A 21745-nucleotide genomic window follows, 5' to 3' on the forward strand; every position below is an offset into this window, starting at 1 on the left:
GTAACTAGATCCGCGGGGTGCCTTATCACCCGGTAACTTGGACTAACTGGTCCGGGATTACCGATCCAACGCTCACTATCAAGAGTTGCCTTGAGATGGAGCATTTAGAATCATCAACAGAAAAGTTCTCGCTAGGTTCAAAGAAAGGAATTCAAGGATCAATCAGGACTTAATGAGAGTGATATTTCATAACATCATCAGGGTTCCAATTTCTTTAAGGTGTTGACATTCCCAAGTTTTTAAGGAACAATGAGAAGTAGCAAAGCATTCATGGTCACAATGTGCTAAACCCCAATCATAGGACAAGCATGGGCTTCAATGGAGCTTCAACTCTTAACCGAACCCATTTGGTTTTCAGTGTTTAAGGACAAATAACACTTTAAGTTTGGTGTTGTGATGTGTGAGCATCATTATGTCTTTTCTATATGATTTACATGGTATTCTATTGATTTATTAGAGGATTTTAGTGGATTATGTCCTATTGGATGATACTTTGAGTTTTTGTAGTTGTTTGTTGATTACAGGTAGCATTCGGATGAAGAATTGGTGAAAAACCCATGAAGAAGCAAAGAAAGAGTCATGTGTACGCGTCATGCATGTGTACGTATCATTGGCACAACAAGGAAAGTCACGCATACGCATCTGCTGTGCGTACACACAACTAAGCAAGCTCAAACAAGGCCAATTCCTCTCTGGACAGGTGGTGCTAAGTGCCACGACTTGGCGTTTAGCGCGGAAAGCCTCGTAAATTATGCAAGAGTTTCTGGACGTTGGGTGCTAAACGCCCAGTCACCACCATTTAGCGCCAAGGCCATTGGATTTCGTGAAAACCATTTTGTGTGAGTGGCGCTAAACACCCAGTCACAACGTTTAGTGCCGAGAGCATGAATCACAATGGGGACCACACGTGCAAGCAGGAATCAACGGAAGGCCCTTATAATTGATTCTAAATCAAATCTTAATTAGAAAAGATTTGTTAGGCTTTAATTTAAGTTTCAAATCAATTACAATTAGGACTAGAAATAAGATAGAGATTCGCCCTCGCGGAGACTTATCCTCTCTTAAATTTCATTCTGCAATTTACAGTTTTTCTTTCCTAGGGTTTTCTTTGCGCTATGAGCAACTAAACCTCCATTGTTAAGGTTAGGAGCTCTGTTTACTTTGATGGATTAATAATTATTTGTTGCTATACTCTTGATTAATACATTGATTTATGTTTAAGAATTGGTTTCGTTCTTCATCCTACGAATTAGTGATTATTGGAAAATAACTCTAATCTAATTTGAATTCTCTTGAGTCTTGGAAAAGTTATATCATTAGAAATACAGCTTGAAACCACTTTTTCACAACTCCTTAATTATTTGGACTTAATATGGTACGTGATATATAATTGCATCATTTTTGGGTTCTTAGGATTTGTGTGCCTTATAAATTAGAAATTGAATATAACTTTCTAATACAATCGATTGATCAAGGAATTGACAGTTGGTTGGATTAGAGGAGATTGAATTGCCTAGGAATAGGAATTCAAGCACTTAGGTTTGCCATAAACTTAATCATTGTATGATCAAGGTAGTTGACATTGAATATTAATGCAGACATTTAAACATCTCCAAAGCTTTAACTTTTATTCTCATATCATTTTCTCGACCATTCACTGTTTGTTTTTCTTAATTTACTGTCTTTTAAGCTATTCGACACTCAAAATTTTCATTTCAACTTGTCTAACTAGAATAACTAATCAATCATTGCGTGCTTTGTCCATCAATTCTCGTGGGATCGACACTCACTCACCTGAGTTTATTACTTGGTATGACCCGATGCACTTGCCGGTAAGTTGTGGTTAGAAATTCTACACCACAAGGTAACCTTAAAAATAGCGTGCACAGTACAGCGAAAAGCCGCAACATTTTGAATTTTTGAAAACCACATTGAGTACCAGACCTATCCCAAAAAGGCGGCATGCCAGACGTAATGTGGCTATGTCCTAAAGATCAGGTAAATCTACAAATGCTCGAGTCTGACCTTGTGAAAAGCTTGGACTCAAGTAGGGGCACTATTCATACCCTAGCCCAAAGACATTGCCAGGCCCAAAAAGAATAGAGGTCAAAGCAAGAGATCATGCTTCCTTCACACCTACCCGACCTCAAAGAGGTCAGGCTCGACGATGACGGATCAACTCTATTTATTTGAATAAATAACTAACTCCTAAGATATGTCCCATTTATTTAGAAGGGATATCTCAACAACTTCCCTAGAAAAAGAAAACGGTTATCCATGAGCAAAGATGGAACTACGCTAAAAGGTAGTTATCTACTCTACATAAATACATTGACACCCTCGAGTATATTCAGAACTCAATCTACTAAAAACTTGTTTAAAACCCTTGTTAACTTAAACATCAGAGTCCCTTGCAAGTACCACCCCCACCTCCTCACGAGGAACTCAGACGGCAGCACTTCGATACTAGAAGAAGTCGAATGATGCCTCAAAAGGAGTCTGGATCACATGTTCAAGCCCAAAAACAACCAGTTTCAGTTAACCCTCGAAACAATAATATTAATATATAATTAATTATTTGTGTTAAGCTCTTTTATATCGATACTATATGAAAATAAAAATTATTTAATATATCTAAAATAAAATAAAAGTAAAAAAAATTACAAAAGAGAGTTAAGAAGATTTAACTATTAAAAAAGATTTTTAATATTAAAATTATTTAAAACTATTAATTTTTATAATAATTAAAAAATGATCAAATTTTTTTTATAAAAAAATAAATATATCTTTTAGTTATTTTTATTTATTTTTTTTGTAAATATATCTTTTCCCTAATTATCTATTATGCTCAATTTCTTATTAATACACCTTGATCCATAACTCATAACAAAAATTTGTTACTGTGAATCACAAATTCGTCATTAGTAAGTCTTTTAATTTTTCTTATTTTCTCTTATTTATTGACTAATTATTAATTTTTAAAAACATTGATAATAGAGTAATTAAGAGATAGACACAGAGATAGAGCAATGTCCCAGTACTTAGGGTTATAAGTTATAAGGCGTGACATTCTCAATCACTGTTTTCAAGTCTCAAAATTGATTTAAGCATCATGAATGCTGAATTTGAATTTATGAATCTTCCAAATGTCACACATTTATCATGCATGGTTCTTGAGGCATGGCATGACGCGAATCATGGTCGGTAATTATTTTGAAATTGGCCTCAAAATCAAATAAGAGGCACAGCACCATATTATTATATTAGACTTATATTCCTTATATATATCATCTAATAACACTAGAGACCTGCAAATCGTTTTTCTTGGAATAGCTAATAAGGTTACTAATAAGTAATAACAACTTAAGACTCGGGGAGTATACTCCTCTTTTGGTTTCATGAACTAGTTCTTCTCAAACCTCAAGGCCATATTATTCATATAAAACATTGATTTATTAGTCAAAGCTAAGCTACAATATTCATATAATCTGTCAAAGCATAAAACAATTAAGACACATTTATTAGTCTTTCAGCTTTTTATTTGATTCGCACCAACAAAACTTTGTTATGAGTTATGAATAAAGGTGTGTCAATAAAACGAAAATGTATTAATCAGAATTTGAGTATGATAGATAATTAAAAAAATATATATTTATAAAAAAATAAAAAAATAATTTAAGAATATATTTGTTTTTTTTTTATCCATAACGATTTAAAAATATTTTTAAATCTCTTATCTCTTTAAAAGTTGGACATACGAATCCCTCAGTTCATATGGGTCCGTCGAACTTAATGAAAAAGATTGATGTGGCTCCCGTTGTACTGAACTGGCCGTTACGGATGCACACATGGAGTGAACCTTTTTAAAATGGGACAAATAAGTCCCCTTATTACAAAACTCCGTCGCTTCATAAGTAGCCCTTTTTATATGCTCTCATTCCTTACCTTATATGTAATACCTATAACACCCATACCACACTTAGAGAATTACATAAAATTCTAAGAATACCAACCATCAAATGAACAATACTCTATTTCTCCCTCCAAAAACTTCACTACGTGGGTTGAGGAAGTTGTAGTGTGCAGTTGCTTGGAGACGGTGAAAAATGTTTCATTGTTATTGTAGTTGTTGTTTTCGTCATCGAAGATAAGATTACTTTGCTTAGTAACTCAAATTTCAAATTAAATGGTTACGCAAATATGAACTGTGTTGTAAAAAGGTTATTTGTGCCTGCTGAGAGTGATGTAAAAAGGTATAATATTGTGAAGCGATTGGATTGAAATCGCGCTTTTGAAATTTTTGCTTTGAAATTTATTCCATGTTAGAACAACGGTTCTTGGTTGATTTCTTTTCTATTTTATGAAAGGCATTGCTTTTTGAAATATGAAAATTACTTCTTGTGTGCAGAATTAGTTGAACTAGAATGAAGTTGTGCGTTAATTTTAAAAATAAAAAAAGAAATTAACCAAGAACCTTTGTCCTAACCGAAAATAAATTTTAAAGCAAAACTCCCACAAATGCGATTCAATCCAATCGACTGACAATTATACTTTTGTCTTTTTTTTACATCACTCTCAACATGCACAAACAACCTTTTTACAAAACAGTTCATACTTACATAACCATTTAATCTGAAAATCGAGTCACTAAGCAATTTAATCTTATCTTTGATGACGAAGATAGCAACTACGACAACAATGAAATCTTCTTCACCCTCTCCAACAGCGATTGTACATCACAACTTTCTCAACCTAGGTAATGGAGTTTTTGGAGGAAAAAACAGATTGTTATTATCGTTTGTATTCTTAGAATTTTATGTAATTCTCTAAGTGTGGTATGAGTATTATAGGTATTACATATACTGTAAGGGATGGGAGTATGTGAAAAGGAAGGATTGTCTATAAAATGATGTAGTTTTGTAGCAAAGGAATTTATTTATGCCGTTTTAAAAAAATTCTCTCGTATTTTTTGTAACAGCACAATGAAAGTTATGTCAAACTTTTTCATTAAGTTCGAGGATCCATATGAATGGAGGGATTTATAGTCCAACTTTTAAAGAGGTTATAAACGTAAAAAATATTTTTAAATTGTCAAAAACAAAAATGTTCACAGAACAAAAAATTAGAGACTTATTTACTTTTTTTTTCAAAATCATAATACACTGCCATATTATAATATTTTATGTGTGATTCTTCATGCCATGGGTTTTTCTTTCTTGATAATTTTTAAGGGCAAGATTATAAAATAATAATATTTCAGCATTGTTAAATATATAATTAAAAGATGAAGCTCTGAAAGCTTAGACTTTAGACAAACATGTTTTTTCTCTTTTTAAGTGATAGATACTACAATTAATAATATATTAGTTTTCTTTATAAATTAAATCGAGATAATATTTTTTAAAATAATAAATTTAAAAACTAATTATGACATGATTAGATGTCTCAATAAACAATAAATTATATTTAAGTATTTTTAATTATTGTTGATAACAGTTGCCAAATTTATATCTTAGTATCCTATATTTTTCCCTCAGTAAAACTCTGTTAATTGACTTATTGCATGAAAAATTAAAACTCATATAAATGAACACAAATTAAAAAAAATTGAGAAAATAAAGAATTTTTAAATCTCTTTTTTATATTTCATTTTCTATTTTTTTTTTCAAGTTTGAAGTGGAACTGTGAGAGCGTGAGAGCGAGACGCACTTGTGTGAGATTATGGAATGTGAATGATGATGAATTGATGATCCATTCCAGGGCCTTGGATGTTGGAACAGGGTAACTAACAGTCAACAAACTAAAATGGCTTCATCAACTATAACCTGCAACTTCCACTATACCTACATTCCTTCAACCCTCGCAGCTTCAGCTTCATCCACAGCCACTCGTTCTTCTTTTCCCTTATCTGCTTCTTCTTCTTCTTCTTCTTCTTCCCTTTTTCACCGCTACACCCTCCACCGTGCCACCTCCACTAGAATCCTTGCCAAGTTTGATAAATTCCAAGGTGAAACTCCCCTAGACACAGACACGCCTCAGAGTCCAGAACCAGAACCTTATCTTGATCGCGATAAGGAAGAAGATGACAGGTACTTCTATTTCGACCACCTTTTAGCCTTACCTTTCTTAATTAATTAATTTGATTAATTTATATTTAATATTACTTTCCTTTTCCAACTTATGTGTTATCGTAGCTTTTTGAAAATTGTAAGCCATGAAACATTGTATTGGATAGTGTTTATATTTATGTTTTCAATAGTGCTTTATCTTCAGTTCGTTTATGTAAATGATCGTTTGTTGCTGAAAGTTTATGCTGTTAATTAAACAATTTTTTGGTGAAGTCCAAATATGAATTTATTGAGATGATGATGCGTTTATTAGCCTTGGAGTTTGGTCTAAATTGTGATAATGTGTGTCTAGAAGATGTTAACTCAATTTTTGTGTTTTCAGTTGTTTGCCTTCAGATTTGGAGGGTGCGGTGCGACAATCAAGTGAGGCAGCTGCATTGTTTGTCTCTTCAGGAGGGATGAGAGCCATAGTATGTGCCAAAATTTCATGTCCTTATTAATTTTTTTTTATACTTTATGCTTTCAATTTTGTGGTACTACTTGCTGTAATCAATTGGATATTTGTCGCAGATCTTTTTTTTAAGGTGTGGTTTCATTTATAGAAGATAGAACAATGCTTCTCTGTGGATATTCTTGGGTGAATCCTGGTGTTTTGACTTTGATTAATTGTACTGAAAATTTTGTTTAAGATCAACTTCATAACTTTATTTAACATGTTTAAATTAAAAAAGACTATGATAGTGCTAGTTTTATTCTTTTTTTGAGATTGGCATTCAAATTTTTATCATTTTGTGTCTCATGTAACTGAGATTTTTTAAGCAAAGGCAGGTTAATGGGTGGCTTAGTTTGTTCTTTTGAGTTGCTTTAGCACCTCATTTTTCTTGAACTAACTATTTTTAACTTGCTCACAGGTTGAACTCTTAATCCCCCAACTGCAATTTTTAGATGATGAAGGTGCACAGGTAGAACTCTGGGAATTGTCAAGGATTTTCTTGGATACACTTATCGCAGAAACAGAATGTCAGGTTAGTGGAATTGAAATGTGTGAAGAATTTGCTAAACTTTAAATGCCATTTTCTATTCAATATCTTAGAAATACTTCTATATATGATCCATTGTTTTGTTAGGTTCATGTAAGTTAAATTGGTTTCTTTTGATGTAACCTACATTATTGACACCTGTGAGTTATGGTCAACACTAATGCTTTCTCTGCTGCTACATGTGCAAATGTATTTATGCTTTCTTTAGCATCCAACTTATACTCCTACTTAGTCCATAGTTTTATTTCTAATAAGAAGACTACTAATATGTCATTTGATTTATTTGAATTGTTCTAGACCCGTAGTTCTTGGTTATGAAGAGAAAAATTAAATAACTCATAAATATAGCCATAGCTATATTCCGTTCCACTAATTGAAGTAAACTACACGTATTAGAAAATGCAATAAAATTCATTGACATAATGATTCAATAGAGCGATAGTTGTGCTTTGACTGATTTTCTACATGACATAAGGATTCACAAAATAGATGCTGACAAATACTTAAACTTAGGCATGCTTTTATGATTATGATGATTCAAATTCAATAAGGTTTTGCAATTTGTGTTTTAATGAATGGTTTAATTATTCTGTCAGTCTCTATAATTTCACTGGATTTTCAATTAGGCTCCTATACCATATCAGATTTTGTAATTAAATCCCTAATGTGACAAAAACATTGGAATTAACAAAATATTCTGTTAAACAAAACAAATATGCCTAACACTTGACTAAATATTCCGTTTTGTTTAACAAAATATTCTATTAATTCTAACATTTTTGTTATGGTAGGGATTTAGTTATAAAATCTGATATGATATATGGATCTAATTGAAAAGGAAAAAAAAATATAGGAACCTAATTGAAAATTCAGTGAAACTGTAAGGACCGACGGCAGAGTAATTAAACCTTAATGAATCTATTTTATACACTGTAAACTTGTTGCTAAGTTTGTGAGTTTGATTGATAGAGAGTTAAAGCCATATTTCCAGATGCTGGCGCAGCTGCTCTTCTTAAATACCGGTGGAAGGATGCTCAGTTTAGATTTGCAAGGTAACTGCCATCACATCAATTAACGCTCTATGTTTTATTTTTCTTTCCACCCGAGCAGCATAGTTAGGTAGTGTAGTTTTTGTAAGCATTTGATTCTTTTGTATTTCACTTAAGGCTTGATGGTTGTTCAGTTACATTTCTATTTGTAGAATTTAAGTTTTTCTCTGTACTTATAGTCATGCTGCATATATCTCACATTCCGGTCTTCTGTATATCCAGCTTAAGTGACCGGAAGCCTATAGAGAGTGACGATGAGATTGTGGTTATGGTTGTTCCTGATTATCAGATGTTAGAAAGTGTGGAGAGAATCGCATCCAATCTCTCAAGTGATCCAGTACATCCCTGCACTGAATTCTCCTGTTTTATTACTGATGTCATTCTCTTGCGTTTTTGTGCACATATATGTTTCATACAAACTTCTCGCACATTGGTAGGTGAGACCCCTTATCATGTGGAATCCACGCCTGATTAGCGAGGATGTTGGTGTTGGTATCAATGTCCGGAGATTGAGGCGCTTCTTTCTAAGGTTTGGTTCTGAGCTATTTTTGTTTACTTTTTATCTTAAACTTGTTGGGAGAAATAATATCGTGTAAATTACATGACCTCCCCTGAGTTTAGACGATATTACGACTTGTCCCTCCAACACTAACCTCCCCTCTATGGAAGTCAGTGTCGTGTTTATAAGGGAGATTAGAGTCATATTTTACAAAATACAAGCATGTCTAGTGTGATATTAGTATACCCTAAATATTATGGAGTTAAATGAATACTTTTATAACTAGAGGATTTTCATATATAATATCACATAATCACAGGGAAACATGTACATGTTTTTTTTTTTTTTTAATGTTTTTCTGGTGATAGTAATTTTTGGCAGGCCAAGCTAACATTTGTTACGAAGCTTGAAGTAAAAAATCAGAGTAGCTAGCATTATATAAATGTTATGTTTATCTTCAACCAAGTAATTTACTATATAAAAGTCTTTTTTCATGTGCTTTATTTTGAAGAATTGGCTTATTCTGACACTATCAGAAGACTAAACTCTGATCAATTTTTGCGCAGCACTTTTACAACAGTTTATCACATGCGCCCAATGCCATTCGGTGCAATCTTCAGGTGTTATCCAGGGTAAGGCTCTTCTGTTCCCTCTCATAAGAAGTATCACATTTAAAAAATTGCATATTGCTCTTACCCAAACCCAGACTACCTTAGACCACCGTAAAAGTGGATTATTTGGTCCACTTGTTTTGCTAGATGTGATTCAATAATCAATATCTTTTTTCCCCCAGATGTTTCACGGTCATTTTTGTTTATTCAAATTTGGTCAAATTTCATGCTGTAGGCAATATGTTAAATTGTTTGGTTAACCACATTGATCTGCTGTTTGATTCCTGTCGTGTTTTGATCACACTCAGAATGTGGAAAGTGTTCAGTGATGACAAGGATAGGCCAGACAGATATTTGCTTGCCAAGGAATTCATCAACCGTCCTGATTATGCAGATCTTGAGGTTAGTAGCTTTAGTTCCAGATTAAATTGCCAGATCTTATGGATACAACCACTTTCCTATATAAAATAGAGGGAGATTCGGAGAAGCATAAATTATTGGAAAGAGGAAGGACAAGCAAAGGATGGTGAATAATTCATAGTGAAAAAATAAAATAAAAACCTGAACCAAAAGATGTTATGCATGCATTAAATAATACAAAACCAGAAGTTTCTTAAGAGTTTTTCTGTGCAGTGATATACAAAGAATTCAATTTCAATGCAATGTGACCTGCGAGTATAAGCAGGGTTTTAGCAAAAAGTCAATCATGAATTATTACATTAGTAAAAGCATTTAACACAGGTGGTGCCCTTCTATTACAAACACACACGTGATTAGATATCAGTATAAACTTTTACATTGATTATGGATGAAATTTAATCCCATATATCAATATGATAGTCCATTGACCTTTATGTGGTCCAGATTTTATTTGGCGAGGATGAACAGAAGTCAGGACAAGGTCAAAGTTTATTTGGAAAAGCAGCAAGCATCTTTTCTTCAATTAATAGGTTCATGAAGGCGATATGATGATCTTTTAATACATTTTCTCATCATTGTTGCGTCCCGACCTTAAATTGTGGCTCATGTCAATTTGTGTGATCACTTCAAAATTCATATTAAAATAACATTAAGCTTGTATAATATGCTACAGTGCTACATAAAGATGAATTTTCAAATGTAGAGAGAGAGAAGGGGGCTTGTTTAGTTCTGAATTTCAAATGCATTTATTAATGGTAATATATACACAGTTGATCAATTTCAGTGTTTCTCTGCGACATCCTCATAGAGCTTCAAGTACAGTGTGTCCTTCACTGTAATTCCAGCCCTGCAGAGTAATTCTAGGAGTGACACCCTCAGGGACCTCAAAGCAAATTTTAACAGTCATGGCCTCTCCTGGAACCAATGAAAAATAGTTATCTGAGTAATGAACAGGGAGAATTCTTGTGTCTTCTCCCTCCTTGTGGTCCTTATTTGAAGAATGCACAGAAAACTGAAGAAAGAAAGCAACACCTATACCATTTCCCTTAATTTCAGATACCTTCAAACCATTATTTTTACCACCAATGCATCTGTGTAATCTCTTAAACCAACCCAGTTCATGTTCTGTTGAACTGTTTTCGGTGTTTGGTCCTTTAGATATGTTTTCCACATGCATTTTAAATCTATAAGTGGATCCTTTAACAAAAATCTCTGATGTTATCTTGAGTGGTATTTTCTTCTTCCTATATGGCTCCAGTAGTTTGTAGTCTCCACCAGGAAGGTGCAGCCAATATAAGTTTCTTGATAAAACTCTGTTATCCGATTTGTCGTAGAGTTTGAGCAGAAGAAAGTAGACCGGCTTTGCGTTTTCCAACTTGGGATAGTCCATCTCGAAAATAGGTGTGACTGTTTTAGGTAGCATGGTGAAGCTTTCGTGAACTTTGTAGTATGGACACATTCCATCTAGATCCCACACTGAAGCTTCAATAGCCATATTAGACAATCTCTCTGATGTAGTATTAACAGCCTGTTTTAAGAAGAAAAATAAAAGAAAAATTAAAGCAAGACCTTCCAGAAACTCTTCAGAACTGGAAAATCTTGATGATTTGCAGATATATCCTTTTAGCTTGCTCCCATTTGCTTCCTATCTCAATTTTCAATCAAGAGACAAGGGAGTATTTTGTTTTGTTAATAATGTGTTATTTTCTTTCTCATCTTATTGAAAGAACAACTTTAGTCATAGTCTCTTAGATACTTACTTCTATAAAATATGTATCTAGATTAAGCTGTACATGAATTGGCTCTGCAGCGCATCGACAGCCATAGAATCCAGCTGTTTGGTCGAGAAGATGATCATAAAATTGACCTCTCAGACCAGTCCAAGGATTTTGTGTTTTCCAAATCAACACACCTGTACACTTGCGCCACATGCGAGAAGTCCATCCCTCAAGAAGAGCTCTGTATTGTATGTAGTTTACAAGTTGAGCCTGAAAACAACTGCACAACAAAGATAATATCATGGAAAACTCAACATGAATGAGTGGCTACCAGATAAAAGTTTCTCATACCTTGAAACAAAAATCATCAAGATCCTTCGCTATACCATAGAGCTGAATCTGATCATGAACCATGGTTGGTTTTGAGTATGGAATGTATTTATGGTATTTCCAAATGGGATTTGGAACTTCTTCTACATAACCATTGGAAAGTTCATTAAATAATGGTATCTGCCATCCTTCTGGAGGCATTGTGGCTCTTATGGTAGCAGCAACTGGCATTCCTACGGAACCGACCTCCGGGTTGAATGCATATTTGTAGAAACTATCCTTGAAAAAATCTTCAGGGTTTTGAATTTCATATGGTCCGTCAGTAAAGTTCCCCTCCCCATCTGCAAATCCATCCCATAATGATCCTTCTATATAAATGCGAGTGCCATCAAGATACTGGCTAGGGTCCCCTGATGAATTCGTCGTGGCAGATGATGGGGTCAATTCAACTACTCCAGGTTTTCCATTTTCATTTACATGCTTAAAAAATGGATGAAGTTTCAGATCACTTTTCAGAGCAGCATTTATATCTTTTGGTGGAATCTGTTCATTTCCACCAACCCAAAGTGCAAGACTAGCATGATTTCTTAAAAGTTTGATTGTGTCTCTTGCACAAAACAAGAAAAGATCATGATCTAGCGGACCATTTGGGTTTGACACTGGAATGCCGCGCCCGTCAACATCCCCAGTAATCCAGAACTCTTGCCATACCTGCAAGAGTCAAATCATTAATGTCATCAAATATAAAGCTACTACTTCCTGTATCATGACAACAATATAAGAACTTAATTACAAACAAACTATTGAGATCTCCGAAAAAACTATACCAATAAAAAAGGACACAAATAAACCAAGGAGAAAGAATGATAAAGCAACATAATGAGCAAAAACCAATCTTACCAGAATGCCATAATAGTCACAATAATGATAAAATTCTGGCCTTTCAGCCAGTCCACCACCCCAGCAACGAATCATGTTAAAATTCATATCCGCATGAAATTTGATTTCCGTCTCATACCGCTTCTTTGAAAGTCGTAGTAGCCCGTCAGACAAGATCCAGTTACCGCCTCGGATGAAAATTGGTTCTCCGTTGACCTTGAACAGCCTATGATATAATAAACATGCAACAAAACATATCATGCAAAATCTGAAAACAATTTAAGTTTGGAATTCTACTAAAAAAATGGTATGTGCTACTAAAGAAATACTGGAAATTTTACCATACCTTCCACCGGTAGCATCATCAATATGGCTTTCAATTTTGCGGAATCCGAAGAGATGGCTCCATGTATCAGACTCACCAAATCCTTCAACATCAATGCTAATAACAACGTCGTACAAATTTTGCTTTCCCATTCCATTTGGCCACCATAAATTGGGCTTGTAGAAGAAGAGCTGCCATTACAGACCATTAACACTTGATAGAAGCAGCGAAACTTCAAGTTACCCAACTTAATTGGATCAATACTAAAAGTAGGTTAGAAATCAATCAAGGATCACATTTTTTTTATCAACATAGGGAGAAAAAAAATTAGAAAGAACTAAGTGAGTAACATAGACAACATAACAAATAAGTTATGAAAATGGAAAGCTAACTCAAAGTAACAAAGTTCTTGAAAAAAGATGTCATGATTAAGGATTAAGTTCTTCATGTTTCAAAAGGTTAAACCAGAAACAACAAAGCTGTAGATTGAGCATTTTCCCAGGAAGAATGATTGCAGTCACTGACCTCAGGAAAAGTAAATTGCACTCGAGATTTTGGAGGAACTGATAGCATTTGAGTTTGAAGCTTCTCCACCAATTGGACACTCCCCTCGAGTTCTGTTGTCACTTGAATTTTCAAAGAACACTCAGCAGCTGAGGAGCTTCTGTTTTCCACCTCAGTTGTGGCATGTAGATATACTCTCTTATAATTGTCAAAAAATGAGGACACCAAGTGGGGATCGGTTATTTTTACCGGCTGCGCCAAATATAGACACCAGAATCATCCTATCAAAGAGCAGCTAGAAGTACTATGAACTATATTAAAAATAAAAATGCAAATATGCTTGATCATATTTATCAAATAATTAATTATAAGGGGATGCATGGAAAAAACAAGCTTAACAAATCAACTCTTTGATGGTTTGGAAATATTTTTAATATTCAATCATGATTTACTGAAAGTTTGGAAAGCTAAAATGCATTTTCTTTTTAAAAGGCATGTACTTTATATGGATCACAACATTATTGGAAAAAAGAGAAAAAGAAGTTTGCAAGGAACTTAAATCATTCCTTAAAACTCACCCCAGTAATAGAAATGGAAACTTCATCCCATATTCCAGTGTTCCTATCTCTGCAATCAAATTAACTCTAGCATTAGCTTTAGATAGTCCAGAAACTCTTCAAATTTCAGATAATCAAATTAAAAGCAACATCAACTTTACCTTATAGGAGCTATCCAGTCCCAACCTTCAACATACTGTGTGGCTACATCTTTTCCTATCTATAAAAATCAACAAAATAGAAAAGTTAAGCAATTGAGAGGGAAAAATTCAATGGATTAAATCCAGTGATTTAATCTTTGACCTCATGGTCGCCACCTTGTCCCCCCTGAGGAGGAATTGTCCCCGGATGATCCGGTGGGTGAACTAGAACAGCAAGCAAGTTACTGCCATCCGGATTGAGAATACCAGTGACATCAAGAGAATGCCTCCTAAACATTCCTTTTGGGAGAACCATTTTGTGCCCATTTAGATATACATCAGCAGAGTAATTGATTCCACGGAAGTTCAGATCACACTTTTGGTTAACTGACTGCAAAAGGCTCAACCAAGAAAAGGATAAACTGAATTCGGTTAGAATTTGGAGTCTATATGCTATGATGGGGGAAAAGGCCTTACACCAAAGTCGAACTTGAATAATAAAATTATATAAATATTATATATCATGATACTGTTTCAAACTTTTGAAATTGTATCATATGAGAGAGGAGAATCCCTACCAGCTTGCACTGAAAGGTTGTAAAGAACCAGAAAGTGTAATAGTCTCTTCCAGAATCAGCAATATCCAAGATTGCCTCATTTCCAAGTCCATAGAAAGGATCAGGCACAACTTTATTCTTCACCAAGGTTCCCAAAACACTGTCACAAGAAAGAAAATGGAAAATGAATGAAACTCACTTAAACCAATTCAATTTAATTCTCAAATCATGTTCAAAACTCAACTTTCACAAGGAAGCAGGTTTCAACAGAGAACTCTGTTCCTTTTTATCTGTAACTCCAACAGAATCCGATAACGAGGAACGAAGAGAGTATCAAAGAAACAAAAAGCGTGTGCATGGATCATTGCAGCTAAAATAATAAGGCTGCGTTTGTTAACTTAGAACTGGAAAAATGTTACTAAAAGTTACAAATTTGTATCTATTTGTTTATTCAAAATACCTATCTCATTCTAACAAATGTGCAGAATATAATGGCAAGTAAAGCTACTAAAAGAGTTAACTACTATCTCGTTAATGTCTCTAATGTTAAAGGTAGCATAAGACTAAAGATAGTAAAACGGAAACAAAGACAAAAACATAACTTTTCTTGTCTCTGACTCTTATCTCTATCTTTTCTTTTTGGGTCTTAAGATAATTCAGTGTAATAAAGAAAACAGAAAGAGAAAGAGGGATTACGTTCCGGGAACAAGAGCATGCATCCATGGTGGGGAAGTTGGGGCAGCGGTGGAAGGAGGGTTGGTTGTGGTGAGCTGAATGCCACTGAATTGAACCTCAGTGGACCTTGCTGCAACCCATTCTGAATCAAGAATCATCTTCCCTTGTGCCTCTTTCATAACATTATTCACCATGTCTCTTACTCTTAAGTGTGATACAACCATGTGATGAAATTTATGTTGTCGGTAACAACAAGAGAATCACAGAAAGTGTATTATCACTATTTGCTATGTTATGTGATAATGCGTGTGGAAATTGGTGTCGTGACCACTGTCCCCGAGTCACTAGTTGACTTACTCTTATGGTCCTTCATGCAATCATATCATTACAACAATCACAAAATCATCTTTAATTTCCATTGTTACATTTGAATCCACTTTAAAATCACTTGGGGTATTTTAAAATAAATTCCACTCGTAATTAAGTCTCGTAACTTTTAGTCACATCCTATGAAGCATGGTCGTGTCTTTCCATTAGACACATTTTGGCTTAATAAAAAATAAAAAATATTTTTTTGAATATATTTAGACGTACTTAAATATTATCACGTGTTAGCATGTTCAATTTTATCTTAACATATATTTTTGAAATAAATTTAGATATAATATATTATTATTTATTAAAATAAAAAATATTTTAAATATTTGATATAATTAAAATAAGACATTAAATAATTAAAAAAATAGTTTATATTTTAATATCAAACAAATATCAAAATATTATTACGATTTAATTAAAAAATATTTTATATTTTATAATTGATACGACCATTATAAATCTGATGTCATAATTTGGCATTATATACAATAACTCGGCATTATGCACCATAACTCGGCACTTTACGTTATAACTCGGCATTATACGTTACAATAAGACATTATCACTTGTTAAAACCTATTAATTGCTCTTCAATTCAGATGATCAATAGAAACGTAACCGACCTATTTTATCTCACCTATAAAGGTATGATATTTTATCTTCAAAGGATACATTGAATTCTCAATACTGACTTAATCTTCGGAGTGCCTTTGCAGGTACACTCCCCCCTTGTTCCTTGCTCACGTTCTGCGCAATTGGACATCTCCTTGGAGAAAAGCTCGGACTTCCACAAAAGCTCAAAGGTCGGGACCGAAGATAACAACTCGGCGTCGACTCCCAGGGACCGAGCTCTCCCTTCAGGTATCCATACAAGAACAATTGGCGCCCACCGTGGGGCCTCGAAATAAACAACCTTTTTTCTATAGGCCCCATTTCCTTCCAATGGCTTCAAACTTACCTGCACCTTTGTAAATAAAGGTCATATAGTAAATCATTAAGGCCCGAAAAAGGCCGATCTATATCTGTTTTTCCGATCATTATCTGTCATCTCTCTATTTTTCAATTCATCTCTGGTTTATCTATTTGTCGATCTATATCTGTTTTGTCAATCTATATCTGTTTTTTTGATCTATATCTGCTTTTCCGATCAATATCTGTCATCTTTATTTTTTGATTCATCTATGGTATATCTATTTGACGATCTTTATCTATTTTTCCGATCTATATCTGCTTTTTTTATCATTATCTGTCATCTCTGTATTTTTCAAATCATCTGATATATTTATTTGCCGATCTATATCTACTTTTCCGATCAATATCTGTCATCTTTATTTTTCAATTCATCTATGGTATATCTATTTGCCGATTTATATCTATTTTTTCGATCTATATCTGTTTTTTCGATCATTATCTGTCATCTCTCTATTTTTCAATTCATCTCTGGTTTATCTATTTGCCGATCTATATCTGTTTTGTCGATCTATATCTGTTTTGCCGATCTATATCTGCTTTTTCGATCATTATCTGTCATTTCTGTATTTTTCAAATCATCAGATATATTTATTTGCCGATTTATATATGCTTTTCCGATCAATATCTGTCATCTTTTATTTTTCAATTCATCTATGATTTATCTATTTTCCGATCTATATATGTTTTGCTGATCTATATCTATTTTGTCGATCTATATCTGTTTTTCTAATCTATATCTGCTTTTTCGATCATTATCTGTCATTTCTGTATTTTTCAAATCATCTGATATATTTATTTGCCGATTTATATCTGCTTTTTCGATCAGTATCTGTCATCTTTATTTTTTGATTCATCTATGGTATATCTATTTTCCGATCTTTATCTGTTTTTCCGATCATTATCTATCATCTCTCTATTTTTCAATTCATCTCTGGTTTATCTATTTGTCGATCTATATCTGTTTTGCCGATCTATATTTGTTTTGCCGATCTATATCTGTTTTTTCGATCTATATCTGTTTTTTGATCTATATCTGTCATCTTTATTTTTTAATTTATATCAGTCATCTCTATTTGCCGATTTATATCAGTCATCTCTATTTTTCAATTTATATATCAGTCATATCTATTTGCCGATCTATATCTATTGTCTGATTTATATCAATCATCTTTATTTGCCAATTTATATCAAAAATCTCTATTTGCCGATCTATAACAGTCATCTCTATTATCCGATTTATATCAGTCATCTCTATTTTTCGATTTATATCAATCATCTTTATATTCCGATTTATATCTGTTATCCCTATTTGCCAACTTATATATGTTATATCTATTGTCCAATTTATATCAGTCATCTCTAATTGCCAATTTATATTAAAAATCTCTATTTGCCGATCTATAACAGTCACTCTATTATCCGATTTATATCGGTCATCTCTATTTTCCGATTTATATCAATCATCTCTATTTTCCGATTTATATCTGTTATCTCTATTTGCCCATTTATATCAGTTATATCTATTTGTCGATCTATATATGTTTTTCTAATATATATCTGTCATCTCTATTTTTCAACTTATATCTGTTATCTCTATTTTTTAATTCTATATCTGTCGTCTCTATTTTTCAATTTGTATCTGATATATCTATTTGCCGATCTATATCTGTTATCTCTATTTTTCTGATCTATATGTCATCTCTATTTTTCGATTTATATCCGTTATCCCTATTTGCCGATCTATATCTGTTATCTGATTTTCTGATCTATATGTCATTTCTACTTTCCAATTTATATATGTTATCTGTATTTGCCGATCTTTATCAGCTATCTCTAGTTGTCAATTTATATCTGATATCTCTATTTGCCAATTTATATCTGATCTCTCTATTTGCCGATCTATATCTGATTTTTCGATCTACATCTCTTATATCTATTTGCCAATTTATATCTGATCTCTCTATTTGCCGATCTATATCTGATTTTTCGATCTACATCTGTTATATCTATTTGTCGATCTATTTATGTCATCTCTACTTTCTGATTTATATCTGTTATCTCTATTTGCCGATCTTTATCAGTTATCTCTAGTTGTCAATTTATATCTGATATCTCTATTTGCCAAATTATATCTGATATCTCTATCTGCCGATCTAAATCTGATTTTTCGATCTATATCTGTTATATCTATTTGCCGATTTAAATCTGTCATCTCTATTTGCCGATTTATATCTGTTATCTCTATTTGCCAATCTATATCTGTTATATCTATTTTTCGATCCATATCTATCATCTCTATTTGCAGATCTGTTATCTCTAATTGTCGATCAACATCTGTTATCTTTATTTTCCGATCTATATCTGTCATCTCTATTTGCCGACCTATATCTGTCATCTCTATTTGTCGACCTATATCTGTTATCCCTATTCGCTGACCTATATCTGTTTTTCTATTTTCAAATCTATATCTATTATCTTTATTTTCATATTTATATCAATAATTATCTGAGCTATATCAATCATTATCATTTCTATATCAATCATTATCACTCTTTGTCAAATCTATATCAACTATCATCAGATCTATATCAACTATCTTCCGAACTATGACTATCAACGATCTTCAATCAATTATCCATTCGCGATAAATCTTCAATTTAAAGTCGCATCGTTTACACATGCGCAATCAAACACAATCTTTAATCAGTTATCCATTCGCGATAATTCTTCAATTCAAAGTCGCGTCGTTTACACATGCGCAATCAAACCCAGTTTTCAATTCCGAACTATGACTATAAACAGTCAACAAACTCAATCACATATCATACAAGTACAAACACTTATCCATTCGCGACAACTCTTCAATTCAAAGTCGCATCGTTTACACATGCGCAATCAAACTCAATCAAATCACCAAACAACGGTGAACTAACTCAATATTCTCGCCCAACCAATTCACTTTTATAACTCAAATCGCCGAGTTATAACTAAAAAAAGCTCAACCTGCTTTATCAAAATATAGTCAGGCTAAGTTTGGGGGCTATGATACGACCATTATAAATCCGATGTCATAATTTGGCATTATATACAATAACTCGGCATTATGCACCATAACTCGGCACTTTACGTTATAACTCGGCATTATACGTTACAATCAGACATTATCACTTGTTAAAACCTATTAATTGCTCTTCAATTCAGATGATCAATAGAAACGTAACCGACCTATTTTATCTCACCTATAAAGGTATGATATTTTATCTTCAAAGGATACATTGAATTCTCAATACTGACTTAATCTTCGGAGTGCCTTTGCAGGTACACTCCCCCCTTGTTCCTTGCTCACGTTCTGCGCAATTGGACATCTCCTTGGAGAAAAGCTCGGACTTCCACAAAAGCTCAAAGGTCGGGACCGAAGATAACAACTCGGCGTCGACTCCCAGGGACCGAGCTCTCCCTTCAGGTATCCATACAAGAACAATAATATTTCAAAATACTTTATATTTTTGTATGTGTGTCTGCGTGTCTTATAATATTTTAAAATTCGCATAAGGACGTGTCCCATATTGTGTGGTGTTCTGTGTTCATATCAGTATCCGTACATAATAGGTCACATCCTTTTCATATTTAATTTCTTTTTTAATGTATTTTATATAAATAATTAAGTTAATAATTTTCTTTTACACATTAGATATACCTATATCAACGAATAAGTTCAAAATATAAATAAATACAGGTCAATATGAATATGTACGACTAATGACTTAAGGAATAAAGAATAATAATCAGTTAATTGCAGGTTTTTATTTCTCTTTTTTAAGTAATATCGAAAACACTTTATAAGGAATTTTTGTTGCACTTTATGTGTCAACATATTTTAATTATCGAATCATTTGTTAAATTATTAGTTCATAGATAAATATGCATTATTTTGTTTGTTTATTTTAAAAATTTGATATGAGAATTTTAAAAAGTTTTTAAGAGATTTTATATATTTATTAAATAATGATAGAATTAATTTTTCTAAATATTTTAGCAAAATATGATCTATGATGATTTGCTTAGAAAATAAAAACTGTAAACTAATTTAATAGTTAAAATTTATTGAGGATTAAAATATCTAATTAAAATTTCTTAAAATAAATATTTGGACTTTTGGAGTACTACTCCTTTTTCTTTATGGGAAAGTGGATTAATAAAAATATTGCACAATATATGATGTAATTGACTGAAATTAATTACATTAGGAAGAGGATATTACTCTCGGACGGATAGAGCACACGGGGTATTAATTTCTCGTTTGACTTATAATAATTTCTCGTTCTATATATATTAAATACACACTACAATTTTTTTTTAATTTAAAAAAACACATCATAATACATTTGCTACAATAATGATACTAAAAATTTACAACAGGATTATTTTTATTTACCCAAACGGTATCTCCAATCCGACATATTAAGGACTAATTCGTTATGGATCTGAGCTTCATTTAAGAATCTGTCATTGGCCAATGAGTTACTGCATGCATAAGATAGGGTTCAAATTCCTGACACTACTTATTTAAGCGGATGAGTGAAATGATCACTCGACCAACCCAAGTTGGTTAAATTTACAACAGAATTAACAATGAAAATGTACAATAAAAATAATATATATTGTGATAAGATTGAATAGGTGGATGTCCATTCTCAAAAGAGAATGAATTTAATTAAGATTGAAAATGTTATCTTTTGTATGCCTATAAATAGGAGGCTAAACCTCAGGTAAAAATACACAGCAATAATAAAATAAATATTATCTCTCTCTCTTTTTCTTATACTACAAAGTACTTCTTTACTTTCTCTCTTCATATACTACTAATACAATATTAATATATTATTATCTTTATAGTAGCAAATACTATTGATAAATACTGATAGTAGTGTTTTTCTATTTATACTTTATTACCTCTTCCTTATTTATTTTACAACATGTTATCAGCACGAGATTCTTATCAAATTTTAGGAAGACTCTAGGT

At 32.8% G+C, this 21745-nt stretch overlaps 2 protein-coding genes across 2 annotated transcripts; one reads left to right on the plus strand and one right to left on the minus strand.

The window, feature by feature from the left end:
• The first annotated feature begins 5670 nt into the window (after positions 1-5670).
• On the plus strand, positions 5671-10372 carry LOC107465394 (uncharacterized). The gene is made up of 9 exons (XM_016084362.3): positions 5671-6089; positions 6451-6538; positions 6980-7093; positions 8078-8160; positions 8380-8494; positions 8595-8686; positions 9223-9288; positions 9576-9669; positions 10132-10372. Exons 1-9 carry the CDS (start codon positions 5806-5808, stop codon positions 10234-10236), a joined length of 1041 nt encoding a protein of 346 aa, XP_015939848.1. The 5' UTR covers positions 5671-5805; the 3' UTR covers positions 10237-10372.
• A 2-nt stretch (positions 10373-10374) lies between these two features.
• LOC107465393 (mannosylglycoprotein endo-beta-mannosidase) lies at positions 10375-15683 on the minus strand. The gene is made up of 11 exons (XM_016084361.3): positions 15394-15683; positions 14719-14857; positions 14304-14531; positions 14162-14220; positions 14022-14070; positions 13465-13695; positions 12961-13130; positions 12636-12840; positions 11757-12446; positions 11448-11675; positions 10375-11215 (listed from the first exon to the last, which is right to left on the minus strand). Exons 1-11 carry the CDS (start codon positions 15594-15596, stop codon positions 10490-10492), a joined length of 2928 nt encoding a protein of 975 aa, XP_015939847.1. The 5' UTR covers positions 15597-15683; the 3' UTR covers positions 10375-10489.
• Positions 15684-21745: the final 6062 nt, after the last annotated feature.

This window comes from Arachis duranensis, chromosome 9 (genome assembly GCF_000817695.3).
Source record: "Arachis duranensis cultivar V14167 chromosome 9, aradu.V14167.gnm2.J7QH, whole genome shotgun sequence".
Classification (NCBI taxonomy): Eukaryota; Viridiplantae; Streptophyta; class Magnoliopsida; order Fabales; family Fabaceae; genus Arachis; species Arachis duranensis.